Source organism: Seriola dumerili, unplaced genomic scaffold (genome assembly GCF_002260705.1).
Source record: "Seriola dumerili isolate Sdu_G_001 unplaced genomic scaffold, Sdu_1.0 BDQW01000161.1, whole genome shotgun sequence".
NCBI lineage: Eukaryota > Metazoa > Chordata > Actinopteri > Carangiformes > Carangidae > Seriola > Seriola dumerili.
Window position 1 is genome coordinate 4,211,063 of NW_019174416.1, and position 17,072 is coordinate 4,228,134.

The following is a 17,072-nucleotide window of genomic DNA, read 5'->3' on the forward strand; positions in this document are numbered from 1 at the left end:
TATCTTAAAAAGGTTACACAGTCAACATATGGATCAATGTTTATTGGGCAAATGTGTGGGTTTGCCTTGTGTGTGAAAATAAGAGGTAGGAATATGTTTGACTCCACCACAACGTTGTCTCTTTTATTGTATTAATACTTTGCCCATCATGACTGCAGCTATCTGTCTGGAAAAGGACATCGAGGTCTTGCTAAATGAGTTCCTGTAGCGTTTTTGTCAGGGTGACCCCTCATTTCATCTGTTGCCAGGGCAACTCCACGTTCCTTAGTGGTTGCTAAGGCAACCCCAGGTTGCTGTGACCCGCATATCTTCACCAAGTAGTTCCTCCCAAAACCAGTGAGGGGCATCGGAGGACTTTGGGAAACTTTGCACAAACTCGCCCCACTCCTATAATCCTACAAACGAGGAAGAATTGTTTAGGTCAGTAAATATCAGACCAGTCCACCTGGCATAAATATTAGTGACAGGTATGACATGGAGTTGGTCTGTACTTAAAGTTACTTACCTCGCGGTTCATGTGTGTGCTTAGTCTGGCCGTCAGTGTTTGGAACTGCAGTTGTGTCTTCTTCCTCCAGATAAAACTTTTCAAGGCCAGAAAAGCTTGTTCCTGCTCACACACACTGCAGACAGCGGGATCATGGAGCTCCACCTCTGCAGCCTGCCACAAAAGATAAACACACCGAGTGAAGAAATCAGGCATTTTTCTACAGTTATATCGACCACATCGTAAAACTGAGTCACATAAAATCGTCTCCTGACCCGTCTCATCTCCTCCTTGATGGTTTTGAGCCTCAGCATTGAGATGAGTTGAATTGGAACGGGCTGGACTTCGGGGCCTTGACACATGAGGCCGAGGGAGGATTGGTGTCTGTCCCGTTTGGTACAGTCAGGGAGAGGGAGGTTACTCTCTCTGTAATCTCTTAATTCGCCCCCTGCTATAACTTGTCTTCCAGTTTCAGTCCTCTCCTTCCCTCTGCCTCTTTTATGTTTATTATTTCTCCTCTCCTCCTCCTCTGCTGGGGAGTATGGGTGCTGCTGTTTAATTTGAACACGAGAAATCATTGTTCTGCAGTAACTTCTCAGGGCGTCCTCCTCCATATTGTAGAAAATACACCTGGAAGCGGTTTAAATTGTGTCTCATCAGTTAAACGGCGACATTAGGGTAATAATCCCTGATAATAACTGATTCTAACGTTTACGTGGTGACGTTAGTTTAACAAGGTGAAGCGGTAATCTAAAGCTAATAAACCGAGTACCTTAACCACGTATCTTCTTCCGGTCCTGCCAGACTATTCTGTGGAGTATTGAAAGGTTTGAAACTACAAACAAAAGTCATTAACAAAATGATTTTCCTCTCTAACCAACTGTGTTTACCCCTCTTCTTTTACTGTTTACTACAGCCGCACTTCCCGCTATCGGTGCATCACTACCGCCCTCTGGTGGTCGACACGAGCACATGAAGGAGAATTATTTAGATGCCATTCAAAGAATTTGTCATCAAGTTTATTTACTATTTATAATATCACTTGATTCGTTCACAGTGTCATATATATATGTGTGTGTATAGATAGATAGATAGATAGATAGACAGATAGATAGATAGATAGATAGATAGATAGATAGATAGATAGATAGATAGATAGATAGATAGATAGATAGATACTTTATTTATCCCCTAGGGGAAATTAATGTGTCCATTAGCTCATTGTTGATAATAATAATATTAATGATAAAAACAGTTGATAATAAATAAACAATAATAATTAGATTAGTCCACTTCCTTTGGCTGAGGTGTTGTATATATATAATACTGTATTATTTTTTGTTACTACAATCAACTTTAATGTGGGAAGTAAAAACTGATCGTTTGGCAAACCTTTGATACAATATCACATATGTACGAACAGAATCATTCTGAGCTGGTGATGTGTTGGCTTTACATAACTTGGCAGTGACATATAATGCTATTTTGTCTGGGGTTCATCTATAAGAATAAAAAAAGAGTAGTGATCAAAATCGGATGAAATTGTGGTTATGGCAAATATCGGCGATGCAGTTTAAAATCATGACTTTTATTATCATAATAATAATAATGAATAATACAAAATTTATGATTACTTTTTATGGCCTTTTTCAAAGAAGTCAGTGATGGATGGCTGAATTTCCCATGGTTGCTTTGGTTTTGAGGTTCTGATATTGTTGATATTTGCTCATATTCGCTCTGCCATGGCTGACTGGGACACTGGGTTAAAGAATGGAGCCACACCTAATGCTATTAGTAATACCTGTGCTTTTCCTACTGTGACAAGTCAAAATGTGCGCTGTGAAAAAAAGCCTATTTTATTGTACTGCAATTGCTGATTGCTCTTGTTTTATCACCGTTCTTGGGTTGGGATGTTTGCATTAAAACTGAACCTTGCTTGTCCACATTTAATTGTTCAATGTCTGTGTGCTGAAGTAAATAAACATATACATGAATAACTAAGTAAAGGTCCTTCATGTATTTGTACAATGGCAGGAATCCGGACTCTTGTGCCATCTGCTGAAAGAATGTGGTGTGTCGCAGCTTTCCTACTAGACATGGGGGAGTATGAAGACATGGGTGGGTTTGGCAGAGGAACAGCTGCCTGACTGATCCTCCAAAACTTCTGACAGTCACGCAGCTGACACGTACTAAAATGGCTGCCTCGGTGTGAATCAGGGAGACAGGGTGATAACAGGACACTAGACCAGAAAAAACTGCTTTTCTCATAGATTATTTGGTGTTATCATCCCATTGAGAAGTTGGGGTGGGAATGCAGTTGTGGGCTGTTGTTTCTCTAATACCCGCTGAAAATGCTGGTGAAGAATTCTTCCATGGTTCACACTGACACAGAGACACAGACGTCTCCATTTCATTTTTGTTTTTATCCGGGACACAGGGAAAGACAAAGTCACACTCACCAATCACAGACTGAGTGTCACAAGTCTATCACCTTTCTAATTATAAACCTGAGCCTTGACTCTCCAAGAATGGAAGTTTAGCCAGGCCCATCTGTGGCCTAAAATTAGCCCCCACCCCCCAGAAAGGAGCTCTGCCCCCTCTGTTGGCTAATACACACACACACACACACACACACACACACACACACACACACACATACTGCACTTTTTCACAACTTACAGCTTCTGTACAAGCATCACACACTACTTGGAGGAGCTTTCTTTCTTTCTTTCTTTCTTTCTCCCACATGACTTGGAATGGAAATTTGAAAGGTTTTAACTGAATATTTCTGGAAATCACATCATCTAGCAACAAGGTGAGGTAAGTGTCTTGTTTCAGTAAGCACCCGTTTGCAGCTGTTGACACAAACATTGTAACTTTGTTTCTACTGAGCAAAGTCTGTGGACACTCAGTGGGAAAGTATTCATTTTGTGTGTCTATGAGTAAAAGGCACTCAGAAGCCTCGCGTTTTATGTCTGCTCTGTCTATTTTGATGATGATTTGCCATATATAAAATAACTGTATCATGTAAACAAACTACTTTGGCTTTGTACTGTATGGTCATGGTAGGAAACTGTCATGGGCTTCCATGGTTAAACTTGATAAAGACCATGTGTAAGAAAAATAACTCAAAATGACAAGAGTATTTCAGCTGTGTATGTGTCTGGGTGCATCATCTTCTTTCTCTGTCACTGCAGATGGAGGGGCTTTGACTTTCACTAGCCTGGAGTTACATTATGGTTCTGGGCCAAGCTGTCAACATGAGTTTGATGGACATTTCTAAGATTTTCTCCCTGCTGCAGCCTAGGGAAGAGGATGAGGACAATGAGCAGTGTCAGGCCTTGAACAATGCCGTGAGCAGCGACGATGTGACTCTGCTCTCTGAGCTCCTGTCTCAGGAGAATTACAGGAGGTCTATCAATGCTCGGAGCGGGTGGGGGGTGCCGGTAACACCCTTGCGCACTGCTGCTGCTCTGGGACACCTGAGGTGCCTGGAGTTGCTGTTGGAGCACGGTGCAGAGGTGAGATTCAGAGAGAACAGTTTGTTGTAAGACTTTCAAATGAGGATGATGAGATGGATTTTTGAGAATGGGTGTGGAGGGGGTGAGGGGGACTCTACAGCTGTGCCTGCTGGTGGGTGTAATGGATACAAGTATCCTATTTAATAACCAAAATGATATACTGCACTCTGGCTCACACATTTCATTTAAAAGCCAAGAAAGGTTCTCACATTGTTCATGCAGGTCTTTTTCCTTTATTAAAAATGAGGAGTAAGAAATGAGAGGTGAGATTTTCATCACATTTTACACCTTGTGCATTAAAGGAACAGTGTGTAGGATTTAGGGGGAGCCTATTAAAACTCATAATTATGTTTTCATTAATGTATAATTAGCTTCAACTAAGAATTGTTGTGTTTTTTTTTTTAGTTAGAATAAGCCTTTCATAGCTACATAAGGAGTCAGTTGTTTTGTGTTTTTACGTTACCTGAAGGCCACCGTAGTTTCTCCTACACGCTTTGCTGGATGTCACTAAATCCTACACATTGGTCCTTTAAAGCTGCTTGAATTAATATTTTCATATGAACTATGGATCAAATGACTATGTGCAATATAAAAGAGATCACTAGTAGTGACAAGTCCAAACAAAACAGTTACCCAACTCTGCAGCTGACCTCAGTCCTCTGTAACCTTTTAGCATGTTTTAGTTTTGGTTTTGGTCAGTGTAACTCTGCTGTTATCAACATTGTGTACAGATGTTAGACAGCTGTTTTCAGTGAAAAAGTTCTGTTAAACTCACTGTAAACTAGCTGCCCAGCACCAAGTGGCAGCTGGACAAAGTTAGTGAGGTGGTCATCTATCTAGTGCCACTTTAAGTTCTTGGATCTTCAAACCACTATTTGCCCAGAGTGTGTTTCCTAGCGCTAAACCATGCTGGTGTTCTCCTGTGTTTGAATCCAGATTGACAGCCTGGACGTGAAGGCCCAGACGCCTCTGTTCACGGCTGTCAGCGGGAAACATCTGGACTGTGTGGTTGCTCTGCTAAAGGCCGGGGCCGATCCTAATGGCAGCCAGTACAACAACTGCTCTCCGGTGCTGACCGCTGCCCGGGAGGGTGATGTAGATGTGCTCCGAGAGCTGCTACGGTTTGGCGCTGAGGTGGATGTCAGACCCAAAGTACCAGAGTGGGCATCCAATGCCACAGCCTGCAGAGGGCCCCTTTATATCTCAGCTGTTTATGGACACCTGGACTGCTTTAAACTGCTCCTTTTGCATGGGGCCAACCCCAACTACAACTGCACAGATGAGAAGATGCTGGCCAGGATAAAGCAGCCAAAGACGGTTCTGGAGGTGTGTCTCCGTTATGGCTGCGGGGTGGAGTACATCCAGCTTCTTATAGACTTTGGGGCAGATGTGTATCTACCTACACTGATCATTGACAAGACTACAAAGCAGAATGAAGCTCTGCTTTTACTGCTCAAGGAAAGAGGTGAGACACTGATCATAGTAGATTCAGTCAGAGCTGCTCTGTGTCTGAAAATGCAAATGTTGATCTACCTTTGTTTTTTCTGTTTCTGCTCCAGTTTGTCCCAAAACACTGATGTCTCAGACTCGGACGACAATTCGAAGACACATCTCCTGTGCTAATAAAGAACCCGCCATTGACAGTTTGGACGTTCCTATAATCCTGAGAAACTACCTGAAGCATGACACCTCTGAACTCATATGATGCCTGTGCTAACGTCAAGAGATATGTCCAGTGAATTTTATTTTTACCTCGTTGCTTTACACCCATGACTGGATAATTAATTTCTGGCTTTGCCATTTCTGGTTTTCCCCGCAAGTAGGACGAGATAACGGATACTTACACAACCAATCTCAAAGTGCACACTGTGTAATATTTTTCTGTGGTTCCTTTAGAGGTCACTTTACTGTCACAGTGCTATAAAGTCTTTTTCTTTTTATTAATTATTTATGAAGTTTTCACTTTGTGACTTCCTGTAGATCTATGTATTAAATAGCTTAAGTTTATATAGATTTTTATCTCTGCAAAGCTGATAGAAGTGTCTTTTACAACCACAAACAGCAGATCATAGTTAAGGGCTCCGTCTTGGAAAATCTTCCATGTCCTTGGGAAGTGTAACACCATGGCTGACCACTAGAGACCACAGTAACACTGCATATCACTCTTGTCCACATTTGAGGCTTCTTATGGACAATTTTGATCTATATATACCTCTTTGCGTAACCTTAGGCTCTGTCCCTTTTACAAGTATCTTTACACAATCACGTATAGTCTCACTTCAGTTGCTTAGACATCCAGACACAACTGGAGGAACACTCACACACACACACACACTCACACACACACACGCACATACTGTCTGCATCACACCGGGATGTCTTAGATCTTGCTTGAAAAACAGTCTTGCATCTGTGGACTTCAAAACATTAGGAAGCGGAGCGATCAGCCAGCACTTCAGCACGGCCAACTGGGAGAATATATTTGCATAAGTCTCATTACTTATTGATTACAGCGTAGTTATTTGCAGGGTACAATTTGTGGTTGGAAGTTTGTTGAATTTTTTTTTTTCTTAAGTGGCTTGTGAACACCAGTCTGACGATGTTCTTATCTAATCTCATGTTTTTAATTCTAAGTACGGCCTTTCATTTGTGTTATGTCCAGGAGTTAATGTGTCAGCTGTTGGGAATGGGGGGGGCTAACAAACAGGAAATGATATCACACGACAGGAAACCCAGCACAATGCTCTTACTCACACTTTGACGCCTTGACAAGCAGTTCTGTAGAGGTTTTATTTTCAACAAAAGTACAGCTATATCAGATATGGATTGATTTTTACAGCGAAGTACAACATATTCCCAGTGCTTCTGATTACATCAAAACATATAATGTACATACAGTTGACATCTCCACTCTCCCATTCACAGTTTCTGGATTGAATAGGCATTATTTTTAAGGTTTTTCATTTCTACAACAAATAATCAAACTCAAAGGGCTGCAAGAAAGAAAATGACAAATGTTTGCATATGGTGACAAAGGATGTGGATAATGTGAGTAAATTCTTCTGTGATAGGCAAAAATCCAGACCTCAAACTAGATGGTAATATACAATGGATAGATTTCAAAAGTGGGATGTCAGTCTTCTGTTTACCTTGTTGTCACTGCACACCACATCGATATATGGCTCATTGAAGACTCTGTTGTACCCTGACTATTCTGAAACAACTCAGGACTGCATAACCAACCACAAGGAGTTCCTACTGAAGATGTCGCTATGCTAAATGTAAGTGAACGTGGTTACTGGCTGATGTACACCCTGGACTAAAAGAAATTACAGAAATCCGAGCTAACTCTGGACAGTCTGCTAACTTGGCTGTCTTGGTTTTATGACCGGAAAGAGATATTAAAAAAAAAAAAAATTAACTGCTCAGAAGGCTGTCCTCTCAGCTCGCAGTACAAGGTCAGACTGATAATTATATAAGAAAAATAAAACCAATATATACATCCTTTTAACAATGTGGCCAAAATGGTGCTATTTAATACTGCATTCAATAAATACAAGTGAGGAATTAATTTGTACTGTCAAGTCATTGTACTTCAAAGAATCATCTGCCATCTGAAACAAGAGCATGATATGAATTGCAATGCAGTACTGTGTGTGTGTGTGTGTGTGTGGGTGCGTGCGTGCGTGTGTGTGTCTTCAGGATTATGTTTATTTTTAGCTCATCCCAAGAGGTTTCGCATTTATTCAGCTCTTCTGCTTGACTACAAATCTATACACAAACACCCATGATCGGTGCTAACTCCTATTTGGTTCTCTGTTGTCATAGAAAAATTATACCCGTTTTGCCTCAGCTGTTAATGCCATTCCAAAAAAAAAAAAAAAAAAAAAAAAAAACAAACCAAAAAAAACCCCCAGCAGTTTGGACCATGACAGTGTAGGTTGGAGTCAAAGAAAAGAAAAAGAAAATGAGAATAAAGGTCTAAAAATAATGTTACAGTTTATAGTACCCATTATATCTGGGCAAAGAGAGCATCAGTGCCTTTCATTTCACCTATCAACAGTTCAGTCTTTGATTCAGCATGAGGAAAAGGTGTTTCCCCTCTACTTGACAATAAATAAAAACAGAAGCTACAACCTGTAATGTGAAGTGAGCAGGAGACAGGTGGACAGAGAAAAGAACTCCCTTTAGTGAGATGGTATGGGTTCACACATGAATGGTTCCACGTTGTGGGAAAGAAGATAAAAAAAGAAAATCCCATTGGAAGTTAAATGAAACTAAACAATCTGTTAAGAATTGTCTTAAGTCTCATGCAAAATATTGGATGCCACAAGCATGCATTTACCTGGTACTGAGGTCTACCGCACGCTAGAACTGGAACAACATTCGTCTCCAACGCAAAATACCAATATCCAAATATATGATCTGTTCTTTTTACAGTATTTACAGTGTGTAGCTGATAAAGGTAAAATAGATGATTCTTCTTTTGATTCATAACTCACTGTTAATAATATACTTTGAAATGTGAAACCTAACTTGACTAATGAAAATCTGTTTCCTACTATATATTCAAATTAAACCATCTCTCAGCATGTTAAATAGATAAAGGAACTCTATGTAGTTTCTAAACGTCTGAAATAAGAATTAACTTCTTTTTGTGCAATAAAATTACTGCTATGTACGTGTGATATAATATAACAAGGTGTTTTAAAGTGTTTCAGTCAGACAGCACAGTATCTACTCATGGAAAAGGCCTGACCTCTAAGTTTCTGTCCGAGTTGATCTCATGCACCGGGGAATGAGGAATCCCCATGTATGAGAGAGAAAAAGAGAGAGAGAAAGGAAGAGAAAGAGAAAGAGAGAGAGAGTGAGAGAGAGAGAGAGATGCAAGTCCCACACTGAAGGGAAAATACATGACTAATTCAAATCTGCCTGTGAAACTGAATAGATAATCACTAGTGGAATGCTGGAAGGCACTGTTAGATAGCATCTCTCCTCTCCGCAGCAGAACGGGCCAGCAAGTGCGCATGATTATGTGTGTGCGTGTGTGTGTGTCTATGTGTGTGTGTGTGTATGTGTCTGTGTGTCTATGTGTGTGTGTGTTAGCCTGCATGCTTGTGTCTGAATGTTGGTACTGGTGGTGGCGTGGAGTTGGGAGGTGGTGGTGGGGGAGCTGGGGATGGGGGTGGGGGTTGGGCGTAGCACGGGACCTGAGGTTATCATGGCCTGGGAACCATATCTTTTTGCTGTGCCAGACGAGGGAATTATCTTCCAAAACAATCTCACTGGGAGCCATCTCTACAGACACCAGCAGCCAACTCACCCATTTCTCAACTTTCTTTACTGAAACAAAACATAAATTACACAACATACAAAGCAATTCTAAGGTCTTTTTTCCAATAGGTTATAAGGCCTGTAAGAAGGCAAACAAATGACATAGAACGATATATAACTCTTTCATATCACGTTGCAGTGAATAGTGAAGATATATAATGATATATCACATTGCACAAGTTGTCATACTGTATATGTACTGTCCATCAGGTGATATAATTCAACACAAAATGTACTTCTGTATCTGAGGTCAAAATATGATCACAAACTATGGACAGATGTTTCACTTACATTCCAACTGTAGAAAAGAATACACCTTCATGATGTGTGTAAATCGGTAGTTTCTCCTCCGTTGATCTTCTCTTTCCTAACGCCTCAGTTGAAGGACTCTATGGCGAGGATCTCTCTCACAGCAGCTTCGGGGACTTTGTTGAAGAATCAAATCAATCTGAACAGGCCACAGTCCTTTGCAAATCACCTTAACAGTGCCAGCGCCAAGTGCCAGAACATGGATCAGATCTGGAGAACAATGTGACGGGGAGGGGTGCCAAGATTTGGAAGCTGCAGCCTTTAGAGACGTATGAATCTGTCAGAGGACACCTGCATGCTACAGATTAAATTCACCTTTCTGCCGTGTACTTTAAGACTGATATGGTCGTCCTGTTCATTTATAATGTCTGCCATTTTTCTGACCATTTCCCCTTGTGCTGGTTAGTGTACTCTCTAATTTCTCACACTGCTGCATTGCTCCTACTTAAATGAGAGAAAAAGTACTCCTCAGACTGAATATGTGCTGTGCTTTTTACAGTGTGAGCAATACAAAATAATTAAGTCAACTGATGGAAGTCTTTTTTTTTTTGTTTTGTTTTTACAGCTGATATGAAAAAGATATTATTTTAGACCTTGGCCAATGCATCAACTTCACTTTTAGCTCTCAGTGGATTTCCAGAGGTAGGCTGTGCTCTTTCCAAACACCCAGTGAGCTGCCAGCACAGTGCTACAGGGGTGGTCTCTGGGGAGAGTGGGGGAGGGGCTCTGACACAAGGCAGGTGAACCGTATAGCCTGCCTATCTCCTGCTCCCAGCTGTTTCATCTGAGCGGCAAGCTCTCCGTCAAACGCAACCCACAGCCCCTCGGCGTGATCGGATATGAATACCCTGTCAAAAGTGGTTGGTGAAAGGACGTAAATATTCTATTGATGTTCCGACTATTGATTTGTTCCCTGACCCGTCATATCATAGCCAATGGCAGGTTTCCAAAAGAATGAAGCTCTTCCTCTGAGAGCCACTGACTCACAGAGGCTTGAGCAGGTGGGTAGAGAGATAGAGAGGACAAGAGAGGGATGCAGAGAGGGAGGGAAACGCTGTGAATGTCAGACTCGGTGAAGAGAGGGCTACTATATTGCAGACAGCTAGAGAAAGGAGGATGGAGCGTTGAGAGTGAGAGGGAGATCCAGATGCAGACATCAGTAGAGCAGAGATGGCCTGACCAGTCTGTGATCAGCGGCGGGATGGATCTAACTCAGAGGTGGCGCTGACGGTCGAGCCTCACAGGTCCTTCCCGCGCCACAGGTGGTAGCTGAGGCTCGTCATTATTCAATCTCACATTCAGAAGAATGCAACAAGCAATCTCACATAGCAGCACAGCAAGATCTCAGCTTTTGGACACAATCATACTCTTAGGAGTGACCTGGCTTGGCCTTGTGTTTCTTTCCAGATGATGGAATAAAAATGAAATCATATAACAATCTCAATAACTCCAGGACATTCAGATGGCGTGAATATGCAGAATCCGAGGGAAGGAGTTCATGACAGTTGACTCATCTGGAGAAGCATGATAACTAAGAACGTTACTAACATATATGAATTGTAAAGTTTTATTTTTTTTCTCAATTTTTTAAATCCAAGTCTTCAGTCCTCTTGCTGCTTCAAATCACACTCTATATTAACATTGGTCCTTAACTTCGGAGTCTCTTGGGTATGTGTGTTTTTTTGTATTTTTCTTCATCATGGGACATGATCATCCAGTGTTTAGTGCTTCTAAGAAAAATAGCTGGTCCTTCAGAAGAGTCTGTGTATCTCTATTTCTTAAATGGAGCTAATCTACTAAAATTCTGCCAGAAAGGAGCCTGGCCTCTTTTGGATTGACTGAATTCAAAAACCTCTCCTTGTGCCATGTCCTCCGTTACCTCATACTGCCCCGCACTGAGGGGGTCCTGGGGGGGTGGGTATGAGGGGGGCGTGCACCTGTTTACACCTAGGGAGGCAGGTGCAAAAAGAGCAAGAAGGGTGTGAGGGGAGGGGAGGGGGGGCAAGGAGGCAGTGCAGGGCACAAAGCAAAAGAGACAAAGAAGGGAGGTGGATAGCAAAGAGGAAACATTGTCAGTATTGTATCTGGAGCAGACACAACAACACAACATCAAGTCATGCTTCCACAGAAAACAGGCACAAAGACATACAAAATGAGCCTTCAGTGTTAACATTCCTGCATATTAAACCTGAGATATGACACATCATGACCATATGATGACAGCTGAATTGGAAGAAAAGTGAAATTCAGCTCTAGCAATGACACAAGGGAGACTAAAGATGCTATTCAATCAAACTCTGTGGCAGGCAAACAAGAGAACTAACAGATTACATCTGATACAATGATGACACCAGGCATTTGGACAAGGGACACTGTTCTTCCATGTTTGTTGACAGCACTTTTGTTTGAATAGCACCCTCGACACTTGAGAACACAAGAGTGGCGAAAATAGAGCCAACAGAAAGCTGTTAATATGCGTTTAACTACGGTCTACAATGTCATTTAGCTACAGTCTACAAGCATCACAACTAGTGTAGCTAGTGTAATTAAAAATTAGATACAATCAATATTTGGAGATGAAATATTCAAAAGTTGCCATGGCATCTTAGAGAAACATGAAAAGATGAGAAACAGTGTCTTTTTTTAGGGTTTTTTTTTTTTTTTGCCAAACACTGTTTTAGCAGTTAGAAGGGTTCATGTTATTTGTGTTAGTGGGACCTGTTGATTTTGGATAGTCAAGATAATGCTTGTAAACAGATTGGACAGTGACTGCATGCTCCAATGCCAACGTTAATCACAACACCTCCCAATGCTGCTTAGCAGTTGCCATGGCATCTTATTGTGCTAGCTCTAAGGAGAACTCTAATGTATATACCTTTATCATTTTCAAACCATGTCCATACAACATGGCCCTCTTTCTCAAGATGAAATCTATAAATGAATCTGAAATTCAAGAGAGTACTTCACCTTGTGCCAGCCATGTACACATACAGCACTTAGAAACACACAACATTTACTTCTGACAGACATCTACAGGGATCCTAACGTCAGAGAGAACATTCCAGCAGTGGTCATTGGTTAATCAATACCTTAATGGATGGTCATGCTTATTGTGAAACTGGCAATAGCAAGAACATCAGTAATGGTAAATGTACAAACATCTAGCCTAGCACTAAAATGGCTAAATCTTAAAGGATGATACCAGCAGTTTGAGCGTGTGGGTCCTCTGTCTTTGAGACTTTGTCAGGAACTAGCATCCATGAAAAGCTTGTTTGACATGTTTTTCTGTTACTGAGATAGCTGGTAACTGTTGGGGTTTATGTTGTTGCCATAATGTTTGGACATAAAGTATGTTGTGTTACAGTAAAACAGAACATGTTTAATTAAAAAAAAAAAAAAATTAAAAATAACACGATTACCCTGATTGTTCTCCTGACTTCAAGGTGTCAGGACATTCCATTGTGCTGGATTACACAATACAAGGTAAAGGCACCGTGTTGTACAGTTTAGATGCTGTAATAAAACATAGTAAATCAACTATACAACACCTGTACACCTCAGAAGTAGGTATAAACTTACAAGACTGAGGGTATTCTTTGACAATCTAGATGTTACTGGAAGTGAAAAGCACCAACAACCACCCTAACTCAAAAAAAGAAAAAAATGCAAACAGTTGTCTGGGATATTAAATCATTTCAAGACAAGCGTGACACAAGACCCGCATGTCATGAACACTGGTATCGCCCTTTAAACTCAATAGTTCATGCAAACAGCCCTCTGTCTTTTCATTGATGCTTAACAGCTGCTTTACAACTCATATCAAGTCATCCTCATATATGGGCTGACAGACATTTATCTCAAAGGAAAAATATTGAAAGTAATATAGTGTAGTGAGACTGCATGAATTCACTTGACTTTTCTAGCTTACTCAGTACACGGCTAGTCTAGATCCATTCATAAACAAAGTATGCGTGTTTAAAAAAAGTGTAGAAAGTAAAAAGAAAAAAAGAGCAGGTTAAGGGAAGAGTAAACAGCGATGAGAAGACAGAGCACAGCAGCGAGGAAAAAAAAAAAGGAAATCACCTGATATCTTCTTGTTGCCTCACCTTTCTGTTTGGTCACCTTTCTCACTGTCATGGCCGCCTGCCGCTTCTGGTACTCAGAGATCTCAAAACCTAAACAACAATAAGATTGTATGTTGGACAAATGTTCCACAAAGAGCATGGAGATCATTTCAAAAAAGACGTAATAAGTTGCAAGAAGTCGCCTTTTACTTTGGCTTAAGAACAGCTGAAGCATTGTTTAGCTTTAGCTTTTCAAAACAGTAAAGCACAAACCCACATTTTGACCACAACATACTACATTTTGACCGTGATCCAGCCAATCAGAGCTACAGGCTGATCGTCATCCTCACTTTGTGTACATTACACTGGGAAGCTCGTGTTTTGTGCTAAAAATGTCCCGTTGTACTGCGCTTCAGGAAATACAACATGAAGCTCCAGTGCTCATTGTGAATGAAAAGCACCTCCCCGCTTTTCCAAACAGGGAGGTGCAGAGAGGTGCGTGACTAACCGATTTTCTCATCCTCTTGCACCATCTTCCTCTCCTCGTGGAAGGCCCTGAGCCAGCGGATCTTCTCCTCAGGCTTCTTGGCCAGGAAGATGTGGATCTCCTCGCTGTCTTTGTTGCACAATTTGAAGGCGTTCTTCACACTGACGTTGAAGTCATCGTCACGCCCGTCTATGGCGTCCCGCACCTCGTAGCGATCCATGTCAATGCGGCCCTTGTAGTACAGGATGTCCCGGCGTATCAGATCCTGGGTAAGAGGAGAGAAAGATGTCCGTTAATGTGTGTCTGTGTCTCTGTGTGTTTGTGTGTGCTGAACCTTAGAGGTGTCAACAAGCAGCCTTCCCTTGGTGTCCTGAGAGCCTGTCTTATGCAACCTTTTCCATCTGCTGCCCAAACATACAAACACCTTCCACACACATTGGGGGATGCCAAATTTCTCAGTAAATCTGTTCCTCACTTGGTATCACAAAAAATGAAAATAGAAGAAATACTATCATAACAGAAGCTTTTACACAGACTTACACACGTACAATCTAATACACAACAACACAACATTTCTGTAATATGTCATATTTTTATGTTTGTTTTGCAGATGCTATGTGACTTTATAATGCTCCGTCTTTGTTGACAGACTTTCTTAATATCGTTTTTGATCGTAGAACCACTGTAGCCTCATAAAATATACAAAAAAACTATGAAAATTTAATTTATATGTTTTTCAGCTACACCAGCACAGGGGCTGATACTAATGATTATTTTCATTAACAATTTATCTGCCAGTTATTAATGGATTAAACGTTTGATTGAAAACTGCACATCACAATCTCCTACAGTTCGGTGTGATGTCTTGAAATTGCTTGTTTGGTCCAAAAAATATTCAGCTGACTGTCACATACAACAAAGAGAAGCGGCTAACTGTCACACTGGAGAAGCTGCACAGACACAATGTTCGGCTCTTTTGCGTGAAAAATTACATGCATTGATTAATCAATCCTCAAAATAGTTGCAAAGTAAATTTCTGTCAATCGACTAATCAATTAATTGACTAACTGTTTCTGCGCTACACCAGTACATCAGGTAAAAAAAAAAAAGCATAACTTGATGTACCTTGTAGGAATAAGACTGCCACATAAAAATAAACCTTTGTCGTGACCATTGCCTCAGGACCAAATAACATCCAGTCCCACTCTGAGGTCAAGGAAAGGAAAACAAAAAAAGGAACCGGAATTTTTAACAAGCATGCAGAGACAAATCTGTATTCATGTGCTGATAAGGAAGAGATGAGAGTAAAAGATGGAAGACTACATGCAACGTGCTACTAACACACCCTGAGGGCTGCCATTATACATGTTATACTGAGGATGCTGAAGTACGAAGTGTAGAACAAAGACTAGAATTCATAACGGAACGTGTCTTGGAGCGTTGGACTTTATTTATTGGACCAGAACAGCTAACGCACATGTGTGCAGACATACTGGAGTTTATCTTTGGTGCCAGAGATGTTCAAATGTGATAGAAGGGGGGAGGATGAGGACAGAGGGAAAGATAGAGACACAGAAAGACAGTATATTAATATGTCTTGTATCTTTTTTCTGTGTGTGTTTGTGTGTAATGGGGAAATGATTTTTCTTCTGTGTGTACACGTGTGCGTGCCTGTGAGGATGCAGTTATTCAGCCTCTGTGTGTTTTTGTGTCTAAGTGTCTGTCTGCATCTGTGTCTTTGTCTCTGTGTGCATGTATTGCTGAGTCTAGCCGAGCGTGAACATCCGTCTGACAGGAGAGCACAGCCCTGGTGCATTAGAGCCCAAACTACCACAGCTCCATTTTGTGAAAGGTGCTGAGGAGTTGAACGCATCTCCACCGAGTGCTGGTGTGTCTCATGCAGGATTATGTAATCTATTTGCAGCTCTCGAGTACGGCTGAGGAAGTCACATTGTCTTCAAGCATCTCCGTCACCCGGCATGTGATATACACAACTTTCAAGAAAACAGGCTGAGGGTGAGTTTTAGCTTATCAGCTCATTTTCAGCCAACAAAGTCTTCAAATAAAAGGAAAGAAAGTGAACAAAGAGAGAGAGAGAGAGAGAGAGGGAGAGGGAGAGAGAGAGCACCTACCTTCTTACAGAGGACCAGCTGGTGATCAAAGAGGAAGAAGACTCGCTGCTGGCTGCGTCCATACGGCTGATAGATCCATGACAACTCCCCAGTGTAGATGAGCTCCGAGCTCCTGTCCAAAATATCATCCCCCTAGACACACATACGCGCGAGTGCGCACACACAAACACAAACACAAACACACACACACACACACACACACACACACACAGACACATACAGATACAGATACACAGTCAATAAATACAATCATCATGGCACAGCAAAGCACAATCAGTTTACTCATCTCATCCTGTGAAAACAGTTGGTATGGTCTTCTGTGGCTGAAGCAGCTTTGTCAAGTCTGAGAAATTAACCTTGATGATGTCATAATGATGTCATCAGGGAGCTGTCAGCTTGGGCTTGGAAATTACATTTTTTTTTTTACAGAGAGCCTACTTTATAAACTGGGACATAGAGTTAAGACATGGCTGTGTACCAGGCAGGGGAAGTCTAACAGAAAATGCTATCAAGTTGCATTATGGGAAATACATGCTGCTGCCTTTGGAAGCTTGAACCATATTAGAGGCTAAGGCTGTGTCTCAATTTGGAAAGTGCAAAGTATGGAACGCTGGGATCCCCGATGTATTTTCAAACTTGTGAAAATGGCGGCTGAGGAAGGAGGACACATTGTTGGCGCTGATGGCCTCATTCCCATGTCGCATGGAACAGGGTGCACACACAGGAAGATAAAATGTTCAT

At 41.4% G+C, this 17,072-nt stretch overlaps 3 protein-coding genes across 6 annotated transcripts in view; 1 reads left to right on the forward strand and 2 right to left on the reverse strand.

Moving 5' to 3' along the window:
* Positions 1-29: 29 nt before the first annotated feature.
* On the reverse strand, positions 30-1,365 carry LOC111226796. Its single transcript, XM_022752110.1, has 3 exons — positions 760-1,365; positions 506-658; positions 30-395 (listed from the first exon to the last, which is right to left on the reverse strand). The coding sequence occupies exons 1-3, from the start codon at positions 1,096-1,098 to the stop codon at positions 159-161; spliced, it is 729 nt and encodes a 242-aa protein (XP_022607831.1). The 5' UTR covers positions 1,099-1,365; the 3' UTR covers positions 30-158.
* A 1,788-nt stretch (positions 1,366-3,153) lies between these two features.
* asb12 (ankyrin repeat and SOCS box containing 12) lies at positions 3,154-5,863 on the forward strand. 2 transcript variants are annotated; one of them, XM_022751836.1, is made up of 4 exons: positions 3,154-3,304; positions 3,682-4,005; positions 4,942-5,470; positions 5,565-5,863. In XM_022751836.1, the coding sequence occupies exons 2-4, from the start codon at positions 3,721-3,723 to the stop codon at positions 5,708-5,710; spliced, it is 960 nt and encodes a 319-aa protein (XP_022607557.1). In that variant the 5' UTR covers positions 3,154-3,304; positions 3,682-3,720; the 3' UTR covers positions 5,711-5,863. The 2 variants fall into 2 exon arrangements, with proteins under 2 accessions (XP_022607557.1, XP_022607558.1); XM_022751837.1 differs by having other exon boundaries at positions 3,154-3,299.
* Positions 5,864-11,104: 5,241 nt separating this feature from the next.
* The window catches only part of arhgef9 (Cdc42 guanine nucleotide exchange factor 9), a 32,247-nt gene continuing 26,279 nt past the window's right edge, over positions 11,105-17,072 (reverse strand). For 2 of the 3 annotated variants that reach the window (XM_022751839.1, XM_022751838.1), the window contains exons 7-10: positions 16,332-16,463; positions 14,221-14,464; positions 13,755-13,823; positions 11,105-11,595 (exon numbers count right to left, since the gene is read on the reverse strand). In XM_022751839.1, coding sequence (XP_022607560.1) covers positions 11,420-11,595; positions 13,755-13,823; positions 14,221-14,464; positions 16,332-16,463 — 621 coding nt within the window. In that variant the 3' untranslated portion in view covers positions 11,105-11,419. Of the gene's footprint in view, positions 11,596-13,731; positions 13,824-14,220; positions 14,465-16,331; positions 16,464-17,072 lie in introns of all 3 variants that reach the window. The other variant, XM_022751840.1, reaches the window with a different exon arrangement.

Bases quoted from the DNA above. Each gene is read 5' to 3' on its own strand.
- asb12 (XM_022751836.1), top strand. From the start codon at position 3,721: ATGGTTCTGGGCCAAGCTGTCAACATGAGTTTGATGGACATTTCTAAG. The intron at 4,006-4,941 runs GTGAGATTCAGA...GTTTGAATCCAG, and splicing joins TGTTGGAGCACGGTGCAGAG to ATTGACAGCCTGGACGTGAA. The intron at 5,471-5,564 runs GTGAGACACTGA...TTTCTGCTCCAG, and splicing joins TTTACTGCTCAAGGAAAGAG to TTTGTCCCAAAACACTGATG.
- LOC111226796 (XM_022752110.1), bottom strand. From the start codon at position 1,098: ATGGAGGAGGACGCCCTGAGAAGTTACTGCAGAACAATGATTTCTCGT. The intron at 659-759 runs GTCAGGAGACGA...CTTTTGTGGCAG, and splicing joins TCAAGGAGGAGATGAGACGG to GCTGCAGAGGTGGAGCTCCA. The intron at 396-505 runs GTAAGTAACTTT...CCTCGTTTGTAG, and splicing joins GCACACACATGAACCGCGAG to GATTATAGGAGTGGGGCGAG.